The sequence below is a fragment of the Canis aureus genome, chromosome 18, assembly GCF_053574225.1.
Source record: "Canis aureus isolate CA01 chromosome 18, VMU_Caureus_v.1.0, whole genome shotgun sequence".
Lineage (NCBI taxonomy): Eukaryota > Metazoa > Chordata > Mammalia > Carnivora > Canidae > Canis > Canis aureus.
In genome coordinates, this window is record NC_135628.1 from 52,319,686 (window position 1) to 52,341,260 (window position 21,575).

The 21,575-nt window shown below is 48.0% G+C and overlaps 2 protein-coding genes and 1 long non-coding RNA gene across 3 annotated transcripts; 2 read left to right on the top strand and 1 right to left on the bottom strand.

Moving 5' to 3' along the window:
- Nucleotides 1–121: 121 nt before the first annotated feature.
- Nucleotides 122–8,568, top strand: LOC144289024 (uncharacterized). The gene is made up of 4 exons (XR_013357100.1): nucleotides 122–569; nucleotides 1,082–1,275; nucleotides 3,033–3,229; nucleotides 8,310–8,568. It is a non-coding gene; the product is annotated as an uncharacterized LOC144289024 (long non-coding RNA).
- An 845-nt stretch (nucleotides 8,569–9,413) lies between these two features.
- On the bottom strand, nucleotides 9,414–14,650 carry GCC1 (GRIP and coiled-coil domain containing 1). The gene is made up of 2 exons (XM_077857208.1): nucleotides 13,199–14,650; nucleotides 9,414–12,311 (listed from the first exon to the last, which is right to left on the bottom strand). The coding sequence occupies exons 1-2, from the start codon at nucleotides 14,228–14,230 to the stop codon at nucleotides 11,016–11,018; spliced, it is 2,328 nt and encodes a 775-aa protein (XP_077713334.1). The 5' UTR covers nucleotides 14,231–14,650; the 3' UTR covers nucleotides 9,414–11,015.
- Nucleotides 14,651–17,569: 2,919 nt separating this feature from the next.
- Nucleotides 17,570–20,715, top strand: ARF5 (ARF GTPase 5). The gene is made up of 6 exons (XM_077857228.1): nucleotides 17,570–17,752; nucleotides 18,278–18,358; nucleotides 18,711–18,820; nucleotides 19,408–19,479; nucleotides 20,012–20,137; nucleotides 20,240–20,715. The coding sequence occupies exons 1-6, from the start codon at nucleotides 17,686–17,688 to the stop codon at nucleotides 20,324–20,326; spliced, it is 543 nt and encodes a 180-aa protein (XP_077713354.1). The 5' UTR covers nucleotides 17,570–17,685; the 3' UTR covers nucleotides 20,327–20,715.
- The last annotated feature ends 860 nt before the right edge of the window (nucleotides 20,716–21,575 follow it).

Here is a 21,575-nt window from a genome sequence, read left to right on the forward strand (position 1 = left end):
AGGTAAGCACCTGCCTAAGAAAACCGGTCACCACTTGAGGGGTAGGACAGCCTGCCAAGTCATTTCTCTCCCCTTCCTCTACCTCTTCAGTCCCTCTTTTTCCTTAGCAGCATCCCCCAGGGAGGTGGACAGAGGCATCTGGTTGGCCAGGCTGTCTACCTCTAACAGCTTGTCATAAGAAGTATGCTGACCCATTGTGCCCCCAGTCAGAGATCTTGGAACCTAGAGCTTCTGAACTCACTTCTGAATGACCCAGTTACATGGCTTACACACCCCAACCTTTGCTCATTCTCACACTAAACTCACGAGTTTGGCACAAAGCCTGGCAACACTTTCAGCTCCTGACCTTTGGCTCTGCTGTGGATGCAAAACTTACCTGAACTCCGTGACATGTGTCCTCATGGGTCAGTCCTTTCCTAACAGCCATTCGGACATGGCCCAGGATTACAACAGTCACTCGTCCTTCAAGGCCTCATCCCCTCTAGGACCAGAATGTGCACTTCTGCTCCAGTATTCTCATCTTCCTATCCTTTCACCCAGGATTTTAAAGTCCTGTCTTTTATACACAGGTAAATGGATCTTTTCCAGGCTACACTGATGATTCAAGTGGTATCGATAACTAGCATTTAAAGAAGTCAGATGGGGGGCACCTGGCTGGTTCAGTCGGCGGAGTATATGACTCTTGACTCAGGGTTGTGAGTTTGAGCCCCACATTCGATGTAGAGATTACTTAAACATAATAATAAATCTTTTAATAAATAAATAATAAAGAAGGATGACATTCTTTAAAATAGTCTGGCCAATGCAGAGCTAAATTCTCTGATGGGAATGGGGACATTATATTTGGGTATGATTTAATGAAGTCTTAATTTTAGAATAATTTTAGATATACAGAGAATTTTCAAAGACAATATAGAGAGTTTCCACATACCTCAAACTCAGTTTTCCCTATGATGAACATCTTAACATTATGGCATATTCGTCCCAATTAATAAAGCAGTATCAATACATGATTATTAACCAAGGTCTATACTTGATTCCTATTTTCTAGTTTTTACCTAATGTCATTTTTCTGTCCTAGGGTCCCATCCTGGATACCATGCTACTTTTAGTCATCATGTCTCCTTGCACTTCTGGCTGTGACCATTGGGACTCTATCTTTTACGATAGTTCCTCCATCTCAGGCTAATCTCTATCCATCTCCACACTACCTAGACTCCTGGGATCTATGAATATGGGGAGAAAGGTCATAGGGACAGACATGAGTCACTCAAGGTAACACATTAAGTCTAATCCAATCTGCACTGTTGACAAAGGCCTATTAGAACAAGTGAGATAACTCTTACAGTGATGTCAGAAATAGTACTTGAGGAGTCATGGCTTTGGCAGTTATTCCCTGTGACCTCCTTATTTGCTACAAATGAAAGTTTCTTTGTGTGTGACAACTCCAAAAGAGAAAAAGCAAGCAAGCAAGCAGGCAGGAGGAATACTTGGTTTGTACAGCACAAGAAGAGAAATAAGAGACAGATCAAGAATAAAGCCACAGGGCTGTGAAGAGGATTCCAAAATATGTGTTAATGAGGAACTCTCTATCACTGGGGACTGGAGGGAGGACAAATGTCCTGAGGGCCCAAAGCAGGGTCAGCCAGGGAGTGCAGACAGGCACTGCTAGTTCACATTCCCCCCGTGGAGATTAGGGACACAGGCATCCTTAAGATTCATCCTCCTCCAGTCAGTCACATAGTGGCCAACAGTGATCTATCAGGCTCACAGAGCTCCTCTCCTGTGCCATCAGGGCCAAGGACTCTCAAGGACATATACTCCCTTGAACCAGAAGTGCCTCCCACATGGGGACACCATCAGGATACGGAGAGTGAACCCTATTCCATTCTGTGTCCATCAGCACATTCTCTATTTTATCTCCATAGGGCCCAGAAAAGCCAGCTCTCTCCCTGACGAGGGCCAGGTCAGCCTCTCATAGTAAATATCCTCCTATTTGTAGGAAGGAGATCTAATACATGGGAAAGAAAGGGGCAACCACTCTGAGGCCTAGAGAAGGAACTGGGGGGGTGGGGAGCAAACAACTAATGGGAGAAACTTTTCCAATCTCTTCTCCATGTCCTCTAATTATTCATCACTCATTTTGCCTCCCTAGCCCTCCTAGCATGCTTTTAGTAACTTTATTGAGATACAATTCACATATAAAACAATTTACCCACTTAAAGTGTACAATTCAACAGCTGATGGAGTTTTTAGCATATGCACAAAGCTGTTCGACCATTACTAATTCCAGAACATCACCTCCAACATAAACCTTGTGCTTAGCTGTCACTTCCATTCTTCCCTTCCTGCTCCCCAGCCCCTAGCAATGACTAATCTACTCTCTGTCTCTATAAATGTATGTGTCCTGGACATTTCATACACATGGAATCATGCAACATGTGGCCTTTGTGTCTGACTTCTTTCACTTAGCATAATGTTTTTCAAGTTCTTCCATGCTGTAGCGTGCATCAGTACTTCCTTCCTTTTTATGGTTGAATAATATTCCATTGTGTGGATTATACGACATTTTGCTTATCCATTCATCAGACGGCAGGCATTTGGGTTGTTTCCACTTTGTGGCTATTATCTGTATTAAGAGACATTAATATACAAGTTTTTGTATGGAAGTGTGTTTTCAATTCTCTTGGATATAAACTTTGGAGTGTAACTTCTGAGTCCTATATAACTCTACGTTTAACTTTTTGAAGGGCTTCCAATGACTACACAAACTCTTTCACAAGAACAATAAATGAATTTCTCTGCTATTGAAGCCAGTGTTCTTTTGGGTTTTGATATATGCACAATTAAGCCTCATTATAACTGGTATCCTTGGCCATTAAATCTCTAGTATTTTATAAATGGGTACATATATATGCTTTAATTCCCACAGTGTGTCTTGTCTGCTCAATAAGACTGAAGGCAATTTGAAAATGGAAATCATGTTCTTATCTTTTTTTTTTTTTTGTCTTATCTTTCTTCTTCTGTCACAGAGCCCATTATTGTGTCATGCCCAAGCAGAATTAATTTAAATACTTCTGGATATATGCATGGATATGGGGAACACAACTAGGTCTAAAGAACAGATAGAAGAGCTATGGATGAACCTTGAAAACATTATGTCAAAAAAAAAAAAAGAGAGAGAGAACAGATAGAAGAGAGAATCATCAGTCTTCTTCCACTATGAATGGTGAGAATTTCTTTCCTCTGCCATCAGGAACTGAGCTGTACCTTCTATCTTTTTAATTACGGAACACTTTATGTTTTCTGTTGAAATTTATTTGAAGAGACACTAGGTGTTGCTGGTTTCCCATGAAAAAGAATATCGCTAGGAATATTCCAGTAGTACTGGAAGCTTTTATTACCAAGAAGTTAGAGAGAATTTTCATTTTCCATTTCTGCTCGCTAAAATTCTTTCCACGTAAAATATTTACCAAATATATACTGTGGTAGGCAGAATAATGTCCACCACAGATGTTCATGTCCTAATTTCTAGAACCTGTTAGGTTACATGGTAAAGGGGAATTAAAATAGAGAGATGATCCTGGATTATCCCAATGACCTAATGTAATCATGGGGTCTGTAAGAGTGCAAGAAGGGAGGCAGAAGAGTTAGAGGAAGGTGTGACTCTGGGAGAAAGGTACACAGCAATGTCACATCTCTGGTTTTGAAAATGGAGGAAGGGGACCATGGGAAAAAGAACGCAGACAGCCTCTAGAAGCTGGAAGAGGCAAGGAAATGGCTTCTCCCTCCAGCCTCCAGAATGGAATAGAGCCCTGTGGACACCTTGATTTTAAATTTTTAATTTTATGTTTTTTAAAAAAGATTTATTTATTTGAGAGAGAGAGGGAGAGAGATAGAGAGAGAGAGAGAGAGAGAGAGAGATGGTGAGCACAAAGACAGAGGGAGAGGGAAAGGGTCTCAGGCAGATTCTGCACTGAGCATGGAGCCTGTTGCAGGGCTCAATCCCATGACCCAGAGATCATGACCTGAGCCGAAAGCATGAGTCAGATGCTCAACTGACTGCACCATCCAGGTGCCCTCAGCCCTGTCAGGTTTTAAATGATTTTCCAACAGGATTTGAAATGGCTTTTTAACATTCACATGTATTCCGCTGTATAGCTCAGCCACTGTTTTCCATATTTCCATAATGAAACTCAGTCTACCTTGAATTCTCTGACATCCCTCCACTGGCTTTCTCCTCCTTTTCTGGTTGTTCTTGTCTGTCTCCTTGTGCCTATTTCACTCTGCCTGTTTTCTAAATGTCAATGAAACATATAATATTAATGAAACATTACAGGATCCATCCTAGGGTTCTTGCTGTAGAAGAAACACAAATATGGAATGGATGGATAATGCAAAAACACTGTGTGGAAATGGATCGGAATTAGAGATATCAGTGTGAGCTCATGATGTATAAAGTGTGTATTGCATATGTGTATAGCCACATGTGTACGTGTGTCTATGTATATACATTATATGCATACATTTCCCAAGTCTGCCTACCTAAAAGCAAAGATACCCCAGTAACAATGAACTTCCATCACTCCCAGATATTGGTTTCTAATACCAGTCTCCACTAATAGGAACCAAGGATCCCCAGAGAAATAATTGATTTCATGACTGGGGTATAGAACTCAGAAGATGAGCCAGAAACACATTTTTTGCCAGAAATGATGGGGGAATGACACAAGAATATGGGAGTTTGAAGGGACTTTGACCAAATCTGAGGAAATTTGAGTTAAAATAATTAAGTAAAATAGTGAATTATAAACTGTGGAAAAATAGGAATCCATCAGTTCATACTAATAATAAATAGATAAATAAACTGTTAAATAAACAACGGAGAAGGCAAGGCTCTTGCTTAGAAAATTTCAAAGACCAAAAGATAAATGCTAGAGTTGAAAACCATTTTGCAACCATCACAGCCAATAGAGTAATGATTGGATTATCATTGGTTGATACTAAATTTAGAAGGGAAGCTTTGATAAGGAGCAGGATATCTGCAGGGACTTAAGGCATCTCCCCATAGATTGCTTATTGGTAGCAAGGCAGAAAATATTAACTACATAGCGAAGAAATCAGATATCTGTGTGGGCACCACAATCAATATCATCAATGAAGGACAAATGGATACAATTTGCCTCTAGATGTGATATTCTGAGATCACATCACTTGTATAATATGCTGGCAGGGAATGTATAACCAGCCATCGAATCATAAAGAAATTTCTATTAAGGGGAGGCAGAGAGCTGTATTATCTAAAAATGCCTCTGTTGTAAAAGATAATGAAAAGGTGAGGAACTATCCTAGATTAAAGAAGACTAAAGAGATAAAGCAACTAAATGCAATATGTGATCCTTAACAAGATCCTTTACAAGACGAAGAAAAATTCTATGAAGAATATTATTGGGTTAATTGACAAATTGGAATGCAGATGGTGGACGAGGTTATAGAATCCTATGAGACTGGTATTTTCAGCCTCTTTTCCATCCAGTCAGCTCTGTATTAAGCACTCAGTAAGTGCCAGGAATGAGAAGTCCTAATAGTACAAAGATGAATAAGGCATGGGGCATGACATTGAGGAATTTACAGGCTAGTCAAAGACACAGAGAAGTAAGTTTAAAAATAAAAATACAAGAGGGGCACCCGACAGCATAGTCAGTTAAGTGTCCAACTCTTGGTTTTTGCTCAGGTCATGAGATCGAGCCTGCCTAGGACTCCGCACTCAGTGCAGGGCCTGCTAGGGAGCCCTCTCTCCCTCACCCTCTGCACCCGCGCCACAACTCCCTCTCTAAAAAAAATAATAATAAAGTACAGGAAATCACTGTACCCAAGGTCAGTATGAAAAAAAAATCGCAAGGGACCTCAGAGAAGGAAGCACTGCACATGGCTAAGTATCAGAGAAATCAGCATGGAGGAAGTGACATTCCAGCCAAGCGTGAAAGGGCAGGAGCATCCAGGCTGGGATGGCACTGGGGGAAGGACCTTGAGGTAGAGAGAATGGTGTGGAGGATCCCAGTTTCAGGAAATGGAAACTGACCAGGTGACCCAGCGAAGGCCTGCAAACCCAACATGAACAAGCTTGGCCTCCAGACGCCTTCCAATCGCAACTCAGCTGACTAAAGCCACATGCTGGGCAGATAGGCCAGTGGAGTATGCAAGCTGCCAGGATAGGATCCCCAGGAAGGGTCTGTGATACTGTCTAGACTGAAGCTGTATTTTCAGACACCTGATAGCTGCTGAATTAAGATAAAGACAAGGACCCTACTGTAAATACTAACCTCCAAAATATTTTGACGGGGGACAGCACGGCCTCAGATAAACATGTTTGCATTCCAATTCTGCCATTACCAGCCCTGGGCCTTTGGCAATTCGTCTCATTTTGCCAAGCCTCCATGTCCTCCTTTGCAAAATAGATACACTTCACAAGATTGGTATGATAAGTAAATAAAATAATGTAGGGGAAATGTGAGCAGTCTGCTTCCTAGCAGGCACTCCACAAAAGGCCATTGCTTTTTTTGTTTTTTGTTTTAAGATTTTATTGATTTATTCATGAGAGACAGAGAGAGAGAGAGAGAGAGAGAGAGAGGCAGAGACACAGGCAGAGGGAGAAGCAGGCTCCATGCGGGGAGCCTGACGTGGGACTCGAATCCCGGGTCTCCAGGATCAGGACCTAGGCTGAAGGTGGGGCTAAACCACTGAGCCACCCGGACTACCCCAAAAGACCATTGTTATTTCTACTTTTGCTTACAGCAAGATTTGTGGCTAAGAAACACTGGACTTAAATCCAGAGAGCTCAGTCTAACCCCCATTCTGCCACCTAAACACTCTGGGTGCTTGGCACCGACTTTGTTTTGGGTACTGGGCTGGTTCTTTTTTTTTTTTTAATTTTATTTATTTATTTATGATAGTCACACACAGAGAGAGAGAGAGAGAGGCAGAGACATAGGCAGAGGGAGAAGCAGGCTCCATGCACTGGGAGCCCGACGTGGGATTCGATCCCGGGTCTCCAGGATCGCGCCCTGGGCCAAAGGCAGTCGCCAAACCGCTGCGCCATCCAGGGATCTCCCTGGTTCTTTATATACTTAGTTTTTCTTTAAGATGAGGACAGAACCCTGAAATAGGTGGTATTACCCCCATTATAAGAAACTTAAGTAATATTAATTTGTTAAGGTCACAGAACTGACAGGAGATTGGATTGAGATTTCAACCCAGAATGTGTGAACCTAGTTCCTTGCTCCAAAACCATCAACCTGGGGTAACCAGGCTGCCTAGAGAAGCATGGAAAGACAGAGGGGGAGGAAGTAAAAGGAACTGAAGATTAGTGACCCATTCATTAGTGTTCTATTTTTAATTCCCCAAGCTGTTTTCCTTCCTTACTAGAGGTCATAGTTGGAACCACAACAGCAATAGTTGATACCCAGCCCTCCTTTTGTTTTGTTAGTGATCCAAGTCCTAAAAATTAGCAGTCATCTAGAACCTGGGGGAGAGGACAGCTTTAGGGCTCTTTATAAGGAACCAATGTCGCCTGTTTAACTCTACAGCGTAGCAACATTGCTTGACTGCAATTTATGGCTGGAGACCTTCTCCCCATTTGAACCAACCCAGTTCAACCTAGCGATCCATCTCTCCATCCCTGAAGTCACCTGTGGAGATAGGCCCTGACCCTCACAAGTCCTAAGAAAGGACACCCAGATTGAGCAGGTGTTGGGTAGCCAAACCTGTTTCAGACATTTCCAGTTATGTGACCTTGGGCAAATTTAACATCTCAACCACCCTCTCTTCATCTGTAAAAATGGGAGGATAGCAACATGTATGTGGAGTAAATGATATAATGGGTGTGAATGGCTTGACACGGTGCTGGTACACTTGGCAAGTTACCAAACACAACCCTGTAGTGGCAGCTTCTCAAGACAAGGCCAAGAGCCCTAGAGTTCTGGGTAACAGATGGGGATTTACATCTGGGGCATAATTATATGGCTATCTGCTCCCCAGAGAGGAGATCCCCAACAAGAGAGGAGAGAGGAGGAGGAAAGCTGAGAGCCCTTAGAATAATCAACTTGCCTTCCTGCCCCCTTCTCCCTGCATCTGTTCTCAGCAATCCTCCCAATTTGTGTGGTAATAAATAAAGTTGTCTCATTCCTTTAGTGACACACCTCATGTACTGTCCGATATTCATGTACTGTCCGATATAAGGCCAGGGGAAAACTTATTTTTCTCTGTATCTGATTCCAATTCTTTTCCTCTCTTTCCCTTTCCTTTCTCAGAGTATGCAGTAGCACTGGAAAACCAGTCAGGCAACTGGAAAACATATTTGGGAGGAAAATGTGGGGAGACAAAGAACTTGTGTTCTTCTGAAAGGTAGGAAGGGACCATGCCTTTTCCACTTCAGTAGGGAGTAGTCATGGGCTTATAAATATCAGTACTTAAACAATTATTTATCAGAACTTGACTTGCTTCTTTGCCCCTGTGGTGTCTTCTCAAAAATAAAAAGCATAGGAATGATTGATTAGTCCTAGGAAAACAGCTATGACTATGGATCTTTCTGTGCTGTCCAAAACCACCTAGAAATAACAATAAAAATATATGCTACATTTGAGGGGATCGGGTTAATTAAGACAATTAAATGATTATGATTTTAGTTTAGTTTGAAATACTCAGAAATTTTTCCAGGATACTGTGAACCATGATTTGAAGCATAATAAAGCATTCAATACACTGATTATTTCTAAAGTTTCAAGCAGCAATTACTTAAGTTTCAAGCCCATTCACCAAACCTAGGAGAAAGCTTTTTCTAGTGTAGCTGCTTATTTACAGCCTTGTAGCACAAACACACACACGTAATTCCAGGCTGAAAAATTTGTTTTGTAATTGAGGTAAAGTATTGAGACATTCCTCTCTAGATTCAAGCTCATGGATTTCTTTTTAAGATTTTATTTACTTGGGACACCTGGGTGGCTCAGGGCGTGATCCCAGGGTCCTAGGATGGAGTCCCACATTGGGCTCCCTGCAAGAAGCCTGCTTCTCCCTCTCCCTGTGTCTCTGTGTTTCTCATGAATAAATAAATAAAAGCTTTAAAAAATTTTTACTTAAGAGAGATAGGGAGAGAGCATGAGCAAGGGGAAGGGGGCAGAGAAGATGAACAAGCAAACTCCCCACTGAGCACAGAGCCGGATGCAGAGCTCCAACCTCAAGACACTGAGATCACAACTTGAGCTAAAATCAGATGTTTAACCCACTGAGCCACCCAGGTGCCCCTCAAACTCATGGATTAATATATTATCTCCATCCTTTTTATTCACCATTTATATTCACATTCTGTGTGTATGCGTGTGTATGTATGTGTGCATCTCATTAAGAAAGCATAGAGGTCAGGTTGTTCAGATTTAATGATTCCATGATCTGTTATCATTTGAACACATCACATCTGCTTCATTAAGTCTGCTGTTTGTAGACAGTCCAAGGTACCCAGCCTCCCAATTAGAACATGTAAGCAAAGTCTTCTGCTATCCCAAACCTACACAAATCAGATTTCTATGATGAAATAACAGAAAGATACATGTTAGTCCAGTCAGTGGTAAAGCATTGGTCTTTAGGGTCCAAAGATCTCTATGCCAGCAAGAGCAGATGAGGGAAAGGATAGAATAGAGGAACTGATACTGTCTCAACCCAACTTTCTTGAGTCCCTTCTTTCCAGATTGCCTGAGGTCCCCTTTCTTTATGCGCAGATCAAATCTACTTTCACAAGACCAAACATTAAAAAAATAAATAAAAACAGAAAGGAGGAAAATTTGTAGTAACACATGTGGGGAAGACGAGGATTGTGTACTGAAACTCTATTACCCCCTAAAGGAGTTGGCAAAACACCCTGGTGACAGCAACCCATGAATACCCTGGCTTGCAGGGACTGGAGATTTAGCCAGAATGCTATTCACGGGTCAGCTAGCACCCCAGCTCCTCCTAAACTTCCACCACTCTCTTGAGAGGGTCACAGCAATCTGCAATCAGCAAATCTTCCTCCTCTTCTCTGTCCCTACAAAGCCACAGAAACAGCTGAGGGGTGGGGGGGATGGTGAGGAGGCTGTAAATCTCTGAGGTAATTCTCTGTATCCAGACAGGATCAGTTTCCCAATCGGACCCCTCTCTATAAGAAGCCAGGATTTTTTTCTTAATGGAAGTTCAACACAGAGGAAAGCTAGCAAAATCATTCACTCACAGTCTCAGGCCAACCTGAGGCAGAGAGGTGAAGGCAGGGTCAAATGCAAGAGGCCTCCGATAACCCTATCCAGGGCGAAAAGCAGGTTACTCAGGAAATGCCTAAGACGGACGTGGTGCTCAGAGCCTTCTACAGGATGGACACAGTGGTGTGTTTTGTCCAGACCGACCAGGCCATACCTAGCCCCAACTAGACCAAGCTTCCCAGTTCCAGAATGGAAGAATCTGTGGACAACAGCAGACAATCTGTCACTATTTCAAACTTCTTGGTCCCTCTCTCCAGCCTGGATTTATGTCCCCAGAAAATTGGGGCAGCAGTGGACCAGACTTGGACTATGATGAGATGGGGAGTAAACAGCTGGTCCTTGTGGGGGTTTAGAAATAACTGAACTCCCTTTGGAGTCACATTTACTCCTGGTTCTGGGCTAGGAGCATAATACTAAAACAGAAAGTCTTATTTTAAAAGATTCCCACCACTTCCCCAACTTTGGCACCTCCCAGTCTTCATCTCGCCACCCTGTCCCCCTCACAAGCACACCACCCGAGGAAATCTTGGGGACATTTCCAGTATTTCTAGGGCCCAAGGACAATGTGGCCTTAATGGCGTTTGGCAGAAAATCCCACCCCACATTAAAGACTCTCCCAGTTCAACACAGTGAAGAAAAAAATTGATAATGTAATAGAAGAGGCAGTAGAAACAGAGTCTGTCCCTTCCCACACAGGAGGCACAGCAATGTCGGGAGTTAGTGAAAAGGGTATCATCTCTTGCCAGAAGGCCACCAGCTACTACCAGTTGGAAGCCGCATGATCACTTGTTTCTCCTCGGGACTGAAATGCAAGATGGTCAGGATGGCTGTGAGCGTCTGCCGGCGGCCCAGGGTGTCGGGCAGGGTCAGGAAGCGGTAGATGATGTTTTTGAGGTACTCCAGGTTGGCTCCCTCCCTGCTCTGGTCCCTGATATTCTTCTCAATGTGGCTCTGTAGGGCTCCGACCCGCTCACGGTGCCGCTCCCCCTCCTCCAGCAGCCGATCCTGCAGCTGATGCACCTCCACCTCCAGCCTGTGTTTCTGCTTCCTCAGTGATGTGATCTCCACCTCCTTGCGGGCCAGCTGCTCCGCATACAGGAAGAACGTGGGCTCGTTGGCTGCAGCCAGCTGCAGTGCCTGCGTCAGGCTATCCGGGGCAGATACATCGGCAAGCTCTCCGGGCCCCCCGCCCCCCACGGGGCTTCTGCGCCCTGGCAGCCCAGAGGACAAGGCTGCAGAGCGCAGCTGCTCCAGCTCCAAGTCCTTCTCAGCCAGCACAGCCAGGGCCCGATCCCGCTGCTTGTGCAGCTCTTCTTCGAGTTTCAGCGTGCGGTCCCTGAAGTCCAGCTGGCTCCGCTCTAGCTCCTGCCGGTGGAGATGCTGCAGCCGGGCCAGCTCCTGCTTCCAGTCCTCAGCCTCCTGCTGGTGCTGGCACTCGAGCTCCTCGCAGGACAGCCGCAATGAGATATACTTCTCCTTCAGTTCTGCAAGCTGTTCCTGGGCCTCCTCCAGCTCCTTGGCCAGATTACCGTCTTTGGTGTTCTTGCTCTTGAGGACCACCTGGGCCCTCATCTTGTACCTCTCAAACTCCTCCTTTAGCTGCTTCAGCTCCTGTTGGTAGTAGAGTACGGAAGCCTTCTCCCCGTCAGCAGCCTCTGAGCTGGGCATGATCTCCAGGTCACAGAGCTTCTCCACATCCAGGGTCACCTGGCTTTTCCTGGCTGCCACCTGCAGCAACCTCTTCAGCTTCTCCATCTTATCCTTCAGGACATTGACATCCAGACTGGACTCTTCTCCATGGCTATCTAGAGGGGACCGGCTGGAGGCTGCCAGAGCCAGTGTCTTGTTCTCCAGATCCAGCTGCAGAATGCGCTCCTTTAGCTTCTGGATGGCCAGCTGGTCCTTCTGCTTGGCTTTCTCATAGGTGCCCAGTAATTCAGACACCTCAGATATTTGATTCTCCAGGGCCGCCACTCTCTGCTCTTCTACCTCAGATTGCTGCCGCAGTTGATCTTCTGCAAGGGCTGTCTGTAAAACAAAGGAACAGATGGAAATGCATCCCCAAAAAGCCACAAATGCCTATAGCAAACTGAGAAAGCAGGAGAGGGGAGCAAAAGGGTCATGGGATTGGGATGACCTAAAAAGAATGGAAACTGGGGATTTTTCTATTGATCTGGATACTAACGAAAGTTCCTATAACCCGTTTGGGTTCTGCTCCCAGAGGTATGTTATACCAAACAATATTAAGAACCTCTGTAAATCTGTTGTTCTGCTTTAGTGCTTCAGTTTCTCCTACCATAAACAAGGCTCACATACGAAGCGTATTATCTTTATCATGTTTCCCCAAATCCTACTAAGAAATCACATGACATTCTTTTCCTCTCCCAATATTCTCAGAAGTTCACAACTCAGTTGGATCTCTCTCCACACTGAAAGGAGCACTGTAAAATAGCACATCTTTCCTAAACAGGCAAACTGTTGAGAAGCAATTATAAGAGGGTACTTCTGAGAAGATTCCTTTTGCACCTCCTGATCCCCCAGGCATATACCACTACCTAAATAATACATACACCCGTAGGCATACACACTCCTTTCACCGCACAGCTGCCACTCTACTGCTCCACAGAGCACAGCTGGTAAGATGCCACTGCCCAGAAGTTCAGAGGCGTCTGGCTCCAAACCAGCCTTACACTAATAAAGTCCACATCCTGTTGGAAGTGCATTCTGTGGATACTGTCAACACCCCCCACAGAACAGATTTTCCAGGATTTCCCATATTTCCCAGTGCAACACTCTGAATAGCATCAAAAATCAACAGTGCAGCCACTTAATTCTAATTACCAAAGGAGAAAAAACCCTAATGTTTTCCACTTCAGGCTAAATGACTAATGTTTGAAGGACATGACAATAATTACCTTTCTCATTTCCTGCTGCAACTGAGCCTGGAAATGGCTCTTAAGGCAAGCGGCCTCTTCCTGAAGCTCCTGCAGCCGAGGGTCTGGCCGATTCTTCTCTTCTCGAAGAGCTTGTAGCTCACCTTTCAAGTCCTCCACCTCACGGGTCAGCTGCTTGGTCTGCAGTTCAAACCCTTCCATCTGACCGGCTGCATATGCCCGCCCCGCCAGGACCTCTCGGGTCTCTTCCAGCCGAAGCTCCAAGTCCTGGCGCTGAGTCCTCTCCTCCTGCAGCAGTTTCTGGAGCTCACGAAGCATCACAGCATGGTCACTCTGCTCTTGGGCCCGATCATGCTGCTGGGTGATAAGTCGGGCTTTGGTTTCTGCTATCTGCTCCTGCAGCCCCTTCAATTCTCCCTCCAGACGGCCCCTCTCCTCCTCTGCCTTTTTACTGGTATCCTCTAAGTCCTGTTTCATCTTCTTCTTGTCAGCCAGGTAAGAAGCTTCCATGCGAGACTTCTCCTGGGTGACTGTAGCCAAAGAGCTGGTCAAAGTAGCCAACTGAGTCTTCAGCTGGTGCAGCCGTTTGTCCACTTCTCCACCCCCAGATGCTCCATCTCCACTGCTACTGCTAACGCCACTCTCTGATCCGCTGGCTTCTTCGGACTTTGGAGGTGGTGGGCCACGAGCCAGCCTGTCATCCTCTACCCCAAACTCACCCTTGGTGCTGGTGAGACTGGCCGCAGTATCCAAGCTCGTGGCTGTCCCAGTGCTATCTTCGCTGTGAGTGGAGCATCGGTCATCCGCAGAGTCAGGGAAAGAGAGGCCTGGAGGCTGGACGCCTGTGAGGCCCACATCCGCCTCGTGGGACACCGACAGCACCTTAATGCTGGCCTCTAGAGCCTCCTTCTCTTTCAGTAGACTTTTATAGGCGCGGACCACATCCTTGAGACGTGCCTGGTACTGCAGGAGCTGCTTCTTCTGCGTCTCAATGGTCTCCAGCAGGTCCTTCTTGCTCGGTCCGCCCCCGAAATTCATGCCAAACTTCTCCATGTTCAGGACGGGTTGCTCGACGTCAGTCAGAAGAGGCCCGCGGAGACCTTGGCGGGGGCAGTAAACGACAGGGACAGAATGTCCCCGAAGCCGCACACCCGCTCCTCCCCGCTGTCGGAGACCGGATGCAGAGCGCTGGGCAGCCGGGCAGAAGCGCCCGCGGGGTCCCAGGCACCGAGGGCGGGGGCGGGTCCGCTCCTAGAGGCGAGGCGGGGCGACGCGGGCTCCAGGAGCACACGGCGGAGGTCGCCTGTACTGTCCCAGAAGCCGCCCCACGCTCCGCGCTCGCCCAGGCCACAGCAGTCCCGGCCGGCCCTCAGCCCACGGCCGGCCAAGAGTTTAAACGGAGCGCAATCCCATCCCCACTTCCTAACCGCAGTTGCCAGAGAACGGCGCTTCCGGGTCCGCTGGAAGTGACGACACGTGACGCAGCTGGCCCCGCCCCCCAGGGGGCGCGTGGCGGGTGGAGTTACTCCGGCCGGTGGGTGGGAGGCGGCCTGTTCCGAGCTCAGTGCGGCTGCGAGCGCAGGACCACCAAGCCCGGATTCCGGAGTGATAATGGTATGGTGGGGGCGCCTGAGCCCACCCTCGGGCTCCGATGAGCGAGGAGCAGTGCGCAGCGTCACGCTGGGTCCTCCTCAAACACCCGGATGAGCGACGCTTCCCCACATTTAGCTCTGTCGCTAAAGATCAACAAGTAAGACTCCCACTTAGACCACGAAAACTGTAAGCCTTGATAGGACAGTTTTGGCACCTATTAGGTATATAGTATAAAAATTATTAGCACATTGGGCAGCCCGGGTGGCTCAGCGGTTTAGCGCCGCCTTCAGCCCAGGACGTGATGCTGGGGTCTGGGGATCGAGTCCCACGTCGGGCTCCCTGAATGGAGGCATGGAGGCATGGAGCCTGCTTCTCCCTCTGCCTGTGTCTCTGCCTCTCCCCTCCCCCCCCGCCCCCCGCCCCGTGTGTCTCTCATGAATAAGTAAGTTTTAAAAATAATAATCTTTAAAAAAATTATTAGCACCTTTCCTGAGTTCTGCTGAGTTGATTCAACAAATATCTGTAGAGAGCACCCTATGGCCATGACCCTCATCGTATGTGCCAACTGTATTCCAGGACCTTCACGAGAGTTTTGATATTAAGCCCTTGGAGTTATTCTGCTCAGTGGATGGAAACATGAGACACAGGTTAAATAACATGCCCAAGGTCACACAACTAGGAATTCTACCTATATGTGTCTAACTCTCACCAAGTGCTGCTCCAGGTGACCACTCTGAAGAGATAAGGTCCTGTCCTCAAGGTGCTTCTTCTATCTAGTGTTGCAAACACAAGTCCTGCTCTGATACCAGTATGTATGGGGATTTTCAAAGTGACATGGAAGTGAAGAGGAGGGCGGCCTGTCTAGGGGAGGCAGAGAATGTTCTCAGGGAAAATACTCAGGGATTTGAAGCATGAGTAGCAATTGTCCATCTAACTAAAGATGAGGGAAACAAGCATTCCTGGTAGAGGGGAAAGATTGCAACAGACTCCTACAGCATCAGAGAGGCTGGTTTACCCGGGAAGCATTGAGAATCATTTCATGGCAGTAGCTTAGGGTATGTGAAGGAGGTGGCAACAGATGGGGCTGGCACAATAGGTGGAGACAAATTAAGGCCTTTCGATTTTATCTTGGGTGCTAAGAAGACACTAAACAATTTTAATCTTGAGTGGCATCATCCAGACTTGTATGACAGGTTGAAGATACCAAGGGGCAGCCGACTGGTAAGGACACTATTTTTGTCCTAAGGAAGAGGATATGGTAATGAAATAGGGCAATGACAATAGGGCAAAGGAAGAAGCTAATTAAAAGAGCTAAAAAAGCTGTAGAACTGACCTGACTCGGTCACTCGGTTATTATATCGAGACTCTTTTAAATGCACTCTTCAACCTTGTAAAAAGCCTTCTTAGGAACGCAAGTCTATGGCTGAAGAGTAAAGGAAAGTCATGGACTCACTCATACCTAGTGCCCAGAGTCTGTTCTCTTTACAGACTTTTCAGGTCAGGATGGGGCAGACCCTGGAGGTCTATTCAGACCTAATTAGTTTCTTAGTGGCCCAGATAACATCCAGCTGCACCATACAGACATACAGATATATTATCATTTTAATCTTCACCATAACCTCATTAGATAGGGCAGATATTAGTTTCCTTCTGTAGAAAATAAATGAGTTGTGAGGATTGAAGCTAAACCCTCCAAAAGAGGGGGTGGGTGGGGACAGAACTGAGATTTGACTGAGACCTGGAACAATGGTCCATAGTGGGCATTCAATATTTGTTGAGTGACTGAATGAATAAAGGTTCTCTGACTCTCAGCTCCCCTCACCATGTCCAGTCCCTAAGCAATTGATCCTAGAAGCCTCCTGGCAATCCAGTTTCAAATTGCTTGTCCTTGCTCCACTGAGCAGCCTATTAGTCCATTCAAACCAGCAAGTACTGTATTTATTAAGCATATATTAGGTGCCTGGCACTGACCCACTCTCAACCATAGACACAATTTAAATTAATTCCTGTCTTGCTATTTCCCCCTTGGTTGCTGAGTGGGAAAATTACTTACGAAGCACTTTGAGTCTAAAGCCACAAGAGTTTCATACATTCCTGGATAGGTGTGCATTAAAAATCCGGGTTCCCAGGTCTCTGGCAAAGTGAAGAAGCTTCAGAAAAGCTGCCTGGATCTACTGAAAAGCATTGTGCCCGGGGCCATCGACGCAAAGGCGTTGTTGTCCAGCATGCAGGACAACATGCTGATTGCAAAACCAAGAAGGCCAGCTAGCGCTTGGACACCCTTTTTCCACCACCTCTCTTTCTCACTCCTCTCGAGATTCTACAGTCACTTGAACTACCTGCAACGCTCAAAGCCCCTCTCTGGGCGCTGAGGGGCCAAAGCAGACTAAGACGCATCACAGAGCTTCCGCTCCCCTAGGAGGGTGGTGCATACAGTGGATGGTGCCAGTTCGCTAGAGCTAACTAAACCAGAAAGCAGGGTGGGCTGGACGCGACAAACCAAAGCCCGAGAGGCCGGCCACTTAAGCTGAGGGTCAGGGGCCGTTGGGGAGCATTGTAAACTTTCCTCGGCCCCGCTCGGGCTGCCGGTGAAGCAGCCACAGATCTGCCGGCCCTCGAGAAACGAGGGGAAACCCAGACCCTTCCCCTCTTTAAGCCTGCGCGGGACGCGGCGAGCAAGCGGAGACGCGCTGAGCTTCAGATTTAGCCGGAGCGGGAGCCTGGGGGCGGGGAAGGGGCGGGGCGGGGGCGGGGCCCGGCCGGGGGCGGGGCCGCGATGACGTAGGGCGGGCCGGGACGCGCGGAGGCGGCGGCGGAGCCTCCTCCTCCTGCTGCTGCGCCCCATCCCCCAGCGGCCGGCCGGTTCCAGCCCGCACCCCGCGTCCGAGCCCGCACCCCCTCCCCCGGGCCCCGCCATGGGCCTCACCGTGTCCGCGCTCTTTTCGCGGATCTTCGGGAAGAAGCAGATGCGGATCCTCATGGGTGAGGCAGATCAAGCGCGCGGCCCGGACCGGAGCGTCGGCCCCCGCGCAGCCCTCCCGCCCCCGCGTCCCTCCGAGCCCAGCTCAGCCGGGTCTCTGAACCCGAGTCACCCGCCGCCTAACCCCCCTGCGGTCACTGCTCTCGGGCGGGTCGCGATCTGCAGCGCCGACCCCGGGGCCTGAGCCCGGGAGCTGCGGGCCTGGGTGGGGTGAAGCTCCCTCCGCCCCAGCCAGGCTGGTAAGAAGGGAGGATTCCGCCCTTGGAGACGACTTTTAAGAGGAGCGCAGCCCTCCTCCTCGACCCCTTACCCCTACCCCTCTCCCGCCTCTCGCCCGCTTCGGGGCACGAGTTGGTGCTCACCACCCAGACTGCTCTCAAGGCCTCGAAGGTGGAGGACAGCGCGCACCTGCAGGCGCTAGGGCTCTCCGCCCCAGTCTCCATCAGCTGTCCTGGCCTCTCCCCTTCCCTGATCTCTAGAGGGCTCCCTCGCTCCCGTCTCCATCCCTATGCCCCTCTCCGTTGCAGTTGGCTTGGATGCAGCTGGCAAGACCACAATTCTGTACAAACTGAAGTTGGGGGAGATTGTCACCACCATCCCCACCATAGGTGAGTTCTGAGGCGAGGCGGGGAGGAGCGGGAGGCTGATGGGAGGCCGCCTCAGGGGCTGCTCCCCATTCTGCCTGAGGCCCTTATCTCCGTGCAGTGAGCTGACCCTGACACCAGACACTGCCACCTGAGAAGTGGGTCACAGTTACCTTTAGTTGCTGGATGGTGCCGAGGCAGGGTGAATGTGACCCAGCCCCGCCTGGTCTGTGGACTGCCGGTCCTCTGCGGTTCTGTTCCCATGGGACTTCGTCGTTGCCTTCTGGTTTTATATGTCTCTGATGAATCCACCCAGATTTAATGAGTTCCTTTCTTTCAGGACTTTGTTCTCATATTTTTTCCCCATTATCTCCAGGCTTCAATGTGGAAACAGTAGAATACAAGAACATTTGTTTCACAGTCTGGGACGTGGGAGGCCAGGACAAGATTCGGCCTCTGTGGCGGCACTACTTCCAGAACACTCAGGTGGGGTGGGGCTCCCCAACCCCCAGAGAAAAGGTGTTAGAGCTCCAAACCAAGATGTTGGCATAGGCCCCCAAGCCAGGAAAAAAAAAAAAAAAAACCTTAACCTCCTTCTGTTCTCATCTGTAGGCTTGCTTCTATTCATCCTTCAGAAATGGCCATAGTCTTCTGAGACTTAGCCACCTTACGCTTCTCCTGAGAAGCAGGGATCTGAGGCCATGTGGCCTCGTTTATTTATTTATTTTTAAAGTAAGCTTTCACCCAATGTGGGCCTTGAACTCACAACTCCGAGATCAAGAGTTGTATGCTCTACTGACTGAGCCAGCTGGGTGTACTCATGCTGCCTCATTTAGCTCTGGTCTCATCTTTCCCTGTTCCCTTGCACTTCTTCTAGCTACACTGCTTGCCTGAGGGCAGAGTCTGTATCCTTCGCAGGGTGTCGCCAGTTTGTGCCAGCATGTCTGCAGAACCTTAGTGAAAATTTACTAGATGAGAAGGTTTAGACACAAAGATGGGGAAAAGAGAAAGAGCCAGACTAGGCTATGTCTCAGGTGAGAGTGATTGCTTGTCTTTTCTTCCTTCCCACCCAGGGCCTCATCTTCGTAGTGGACAGTAATGACCGAGAGCGGGTCCAGGAATCTGCTGATGAACTCCAGAAGATGGTGAGCACCCAGAGCCCTGGTTGCTGAGCCCTCGTTGGAGACAGATCTCTGAGATCTCTGTGCTAACATGAAAGTCAGGAAATAGCTTACAGGCTTTGAATGTCTCCCTTTGTGGATGCAGACACAAGGAGTATCTCACCCTGTTTTGAATTTGAGTTGGGTGAAAGGCATATGACTGACTTTTTCCTTGAATTTTCATGTCTTCATATCTGAGAAGTTGGTGGGGAAAGGAGGAATTATATGTGGTGGAGAGAAATATCATCTTACATTCTTGTTTTCCCATTTGGAAATGTTGTCATTTTGACTAGGGCAAGTCATTAGAAAAAGGGTCTTTCTGGATATAAGTCCAAATGGCTCCAAGCTGATTTATGACTCTGTCTTGTGTTCAGCAGTAGACTACGCAGTATTACTTTTTTTTTTTTTCCCACAAATCTGGTAGGAGGTAGGAAAGGGTGCTCCCCTACACAGTGGGGAAGAGGAAGCCTGGAGACTCCGCTAGGACTCCAGACTCCATCCCCTTCACCTCCCTCAGCTGCAGGAGGATGAGCTGCGGGATGCGGTGCTGCTGGTGTTTGCCAACAAGCAGGACATGCCCAACGCCATGCCTGTGAGCGAGCTGACCGACAAGCTGGGGCTGCAGCATTTGCGCAGCCGCACGGTGAGGGTGCTCCCTCTCCCAAGGGAGCCACAGGCTGGGGCGGGAAGTCAGGGCATCCCCTTTTCTTCCTTGCTGCTGATCATTCTTTCCTTTTCCCCGCAGTGGTATGTTCAGGCCACCTGTGCCACCCAAGGCACAGGCTTGTATGATGGGCTCGACTGGCTGTCCCATGAGCTGTCAAAGCGCTAACCAACCAGGGGCCGGCCCCTGCTGCCCGGAAGCTCCCGCGTGCATCCCCGGGACAACCAGATTCCCGGACTCCTCAGGCGGTGCCCTTCCCTCCCACTCCTCTCCCACAGACACAGGCCTCTGCTCCTGCTCCTGCCTGCATGTTGTCTCTGTCATCTGAGCCTGGAGTCTCACTCTCCGGGCACGGAGGGGTCTGCTCTCCTGCCTGCTCGGACTGTGGAAGGGACTTCCAGGGCTGAGGCCCTTTCTTCCAGAGGAGGAGCAGGGATCTGGGTTTACTTTTGTTTTTTCCATTTTGGGTGTACCCTTGGGGCCAGGTGGGGAGGGGAGGTGAGGGCTCCGGGTGGTGCTATGATGGATATTGAGTAATAAATTTGCTGTGGTTTCTACACAGTGTTGTCTGTAGCCTAGAATCGGGGGGGGGGGGTGTTGTTGGGTACAAAGAGACAATATGATATGGGGGAGACTCAAAGCAGCTAAGGCTGTGGCGCCAACCCTCCCACCAGCGTGCCTGCGGACACACTGCTGCCTTCATATAGCTCAGCTTCACCCTCCTTATTCTCGAGGGTACAAGTACCTCAGGTACCACATTCCCTCCCCAATTCCAGGGGAGCTTTGTTGAGAGTAAACAGGCTCTACCTTCGTGAATCTGTAAATCCCATACATTCTGTTCCTCTCTATCTCCTAGCTACTTAGAGCAGTGGTTCTTAATGATTACTATGAACATTAATACGGGGGAGGAGGGGGAATATTTATTAAAAATACGGTCCTGAGGTGTACTTCAAGAAATATGATTCATAAGGACTGGTCTGAAGCCCAAGAATCTGAATCTTTAAAATTACACTGGTGATTGTGTCACTAGTAGTCTCTTAGCCTTATTTTATAAAACATTGGTAGGACCCTTTTAATCCTTGGGGGTGAAAGCTCCTCACTGTGCACTGGACCTCCTACCTGGGAAGACACCCCTGCCCTGTACTACCACACCCCCACCACGGAGGCCTAGGAAAATGTATGTATGGAACCAGGAGGGTGGGCTATTGTCCAAGTGTGGTTCACACTATCCATTCTTTGAATCCCAGCAAAGCTTAAAACCTACCATCACCACCATTATTTCTTCTTGCCTTTCTCCTTTCATGTCAATTTCTCTAGGTTCTGGACTGATTTTCTCCATGAGCTTTGTAAGAAGTGAGTCCCAGAGGCTGTTGGCCAACAGGGACCCTTTGAAGGAAAGGGTGCACTAGCCATGTGC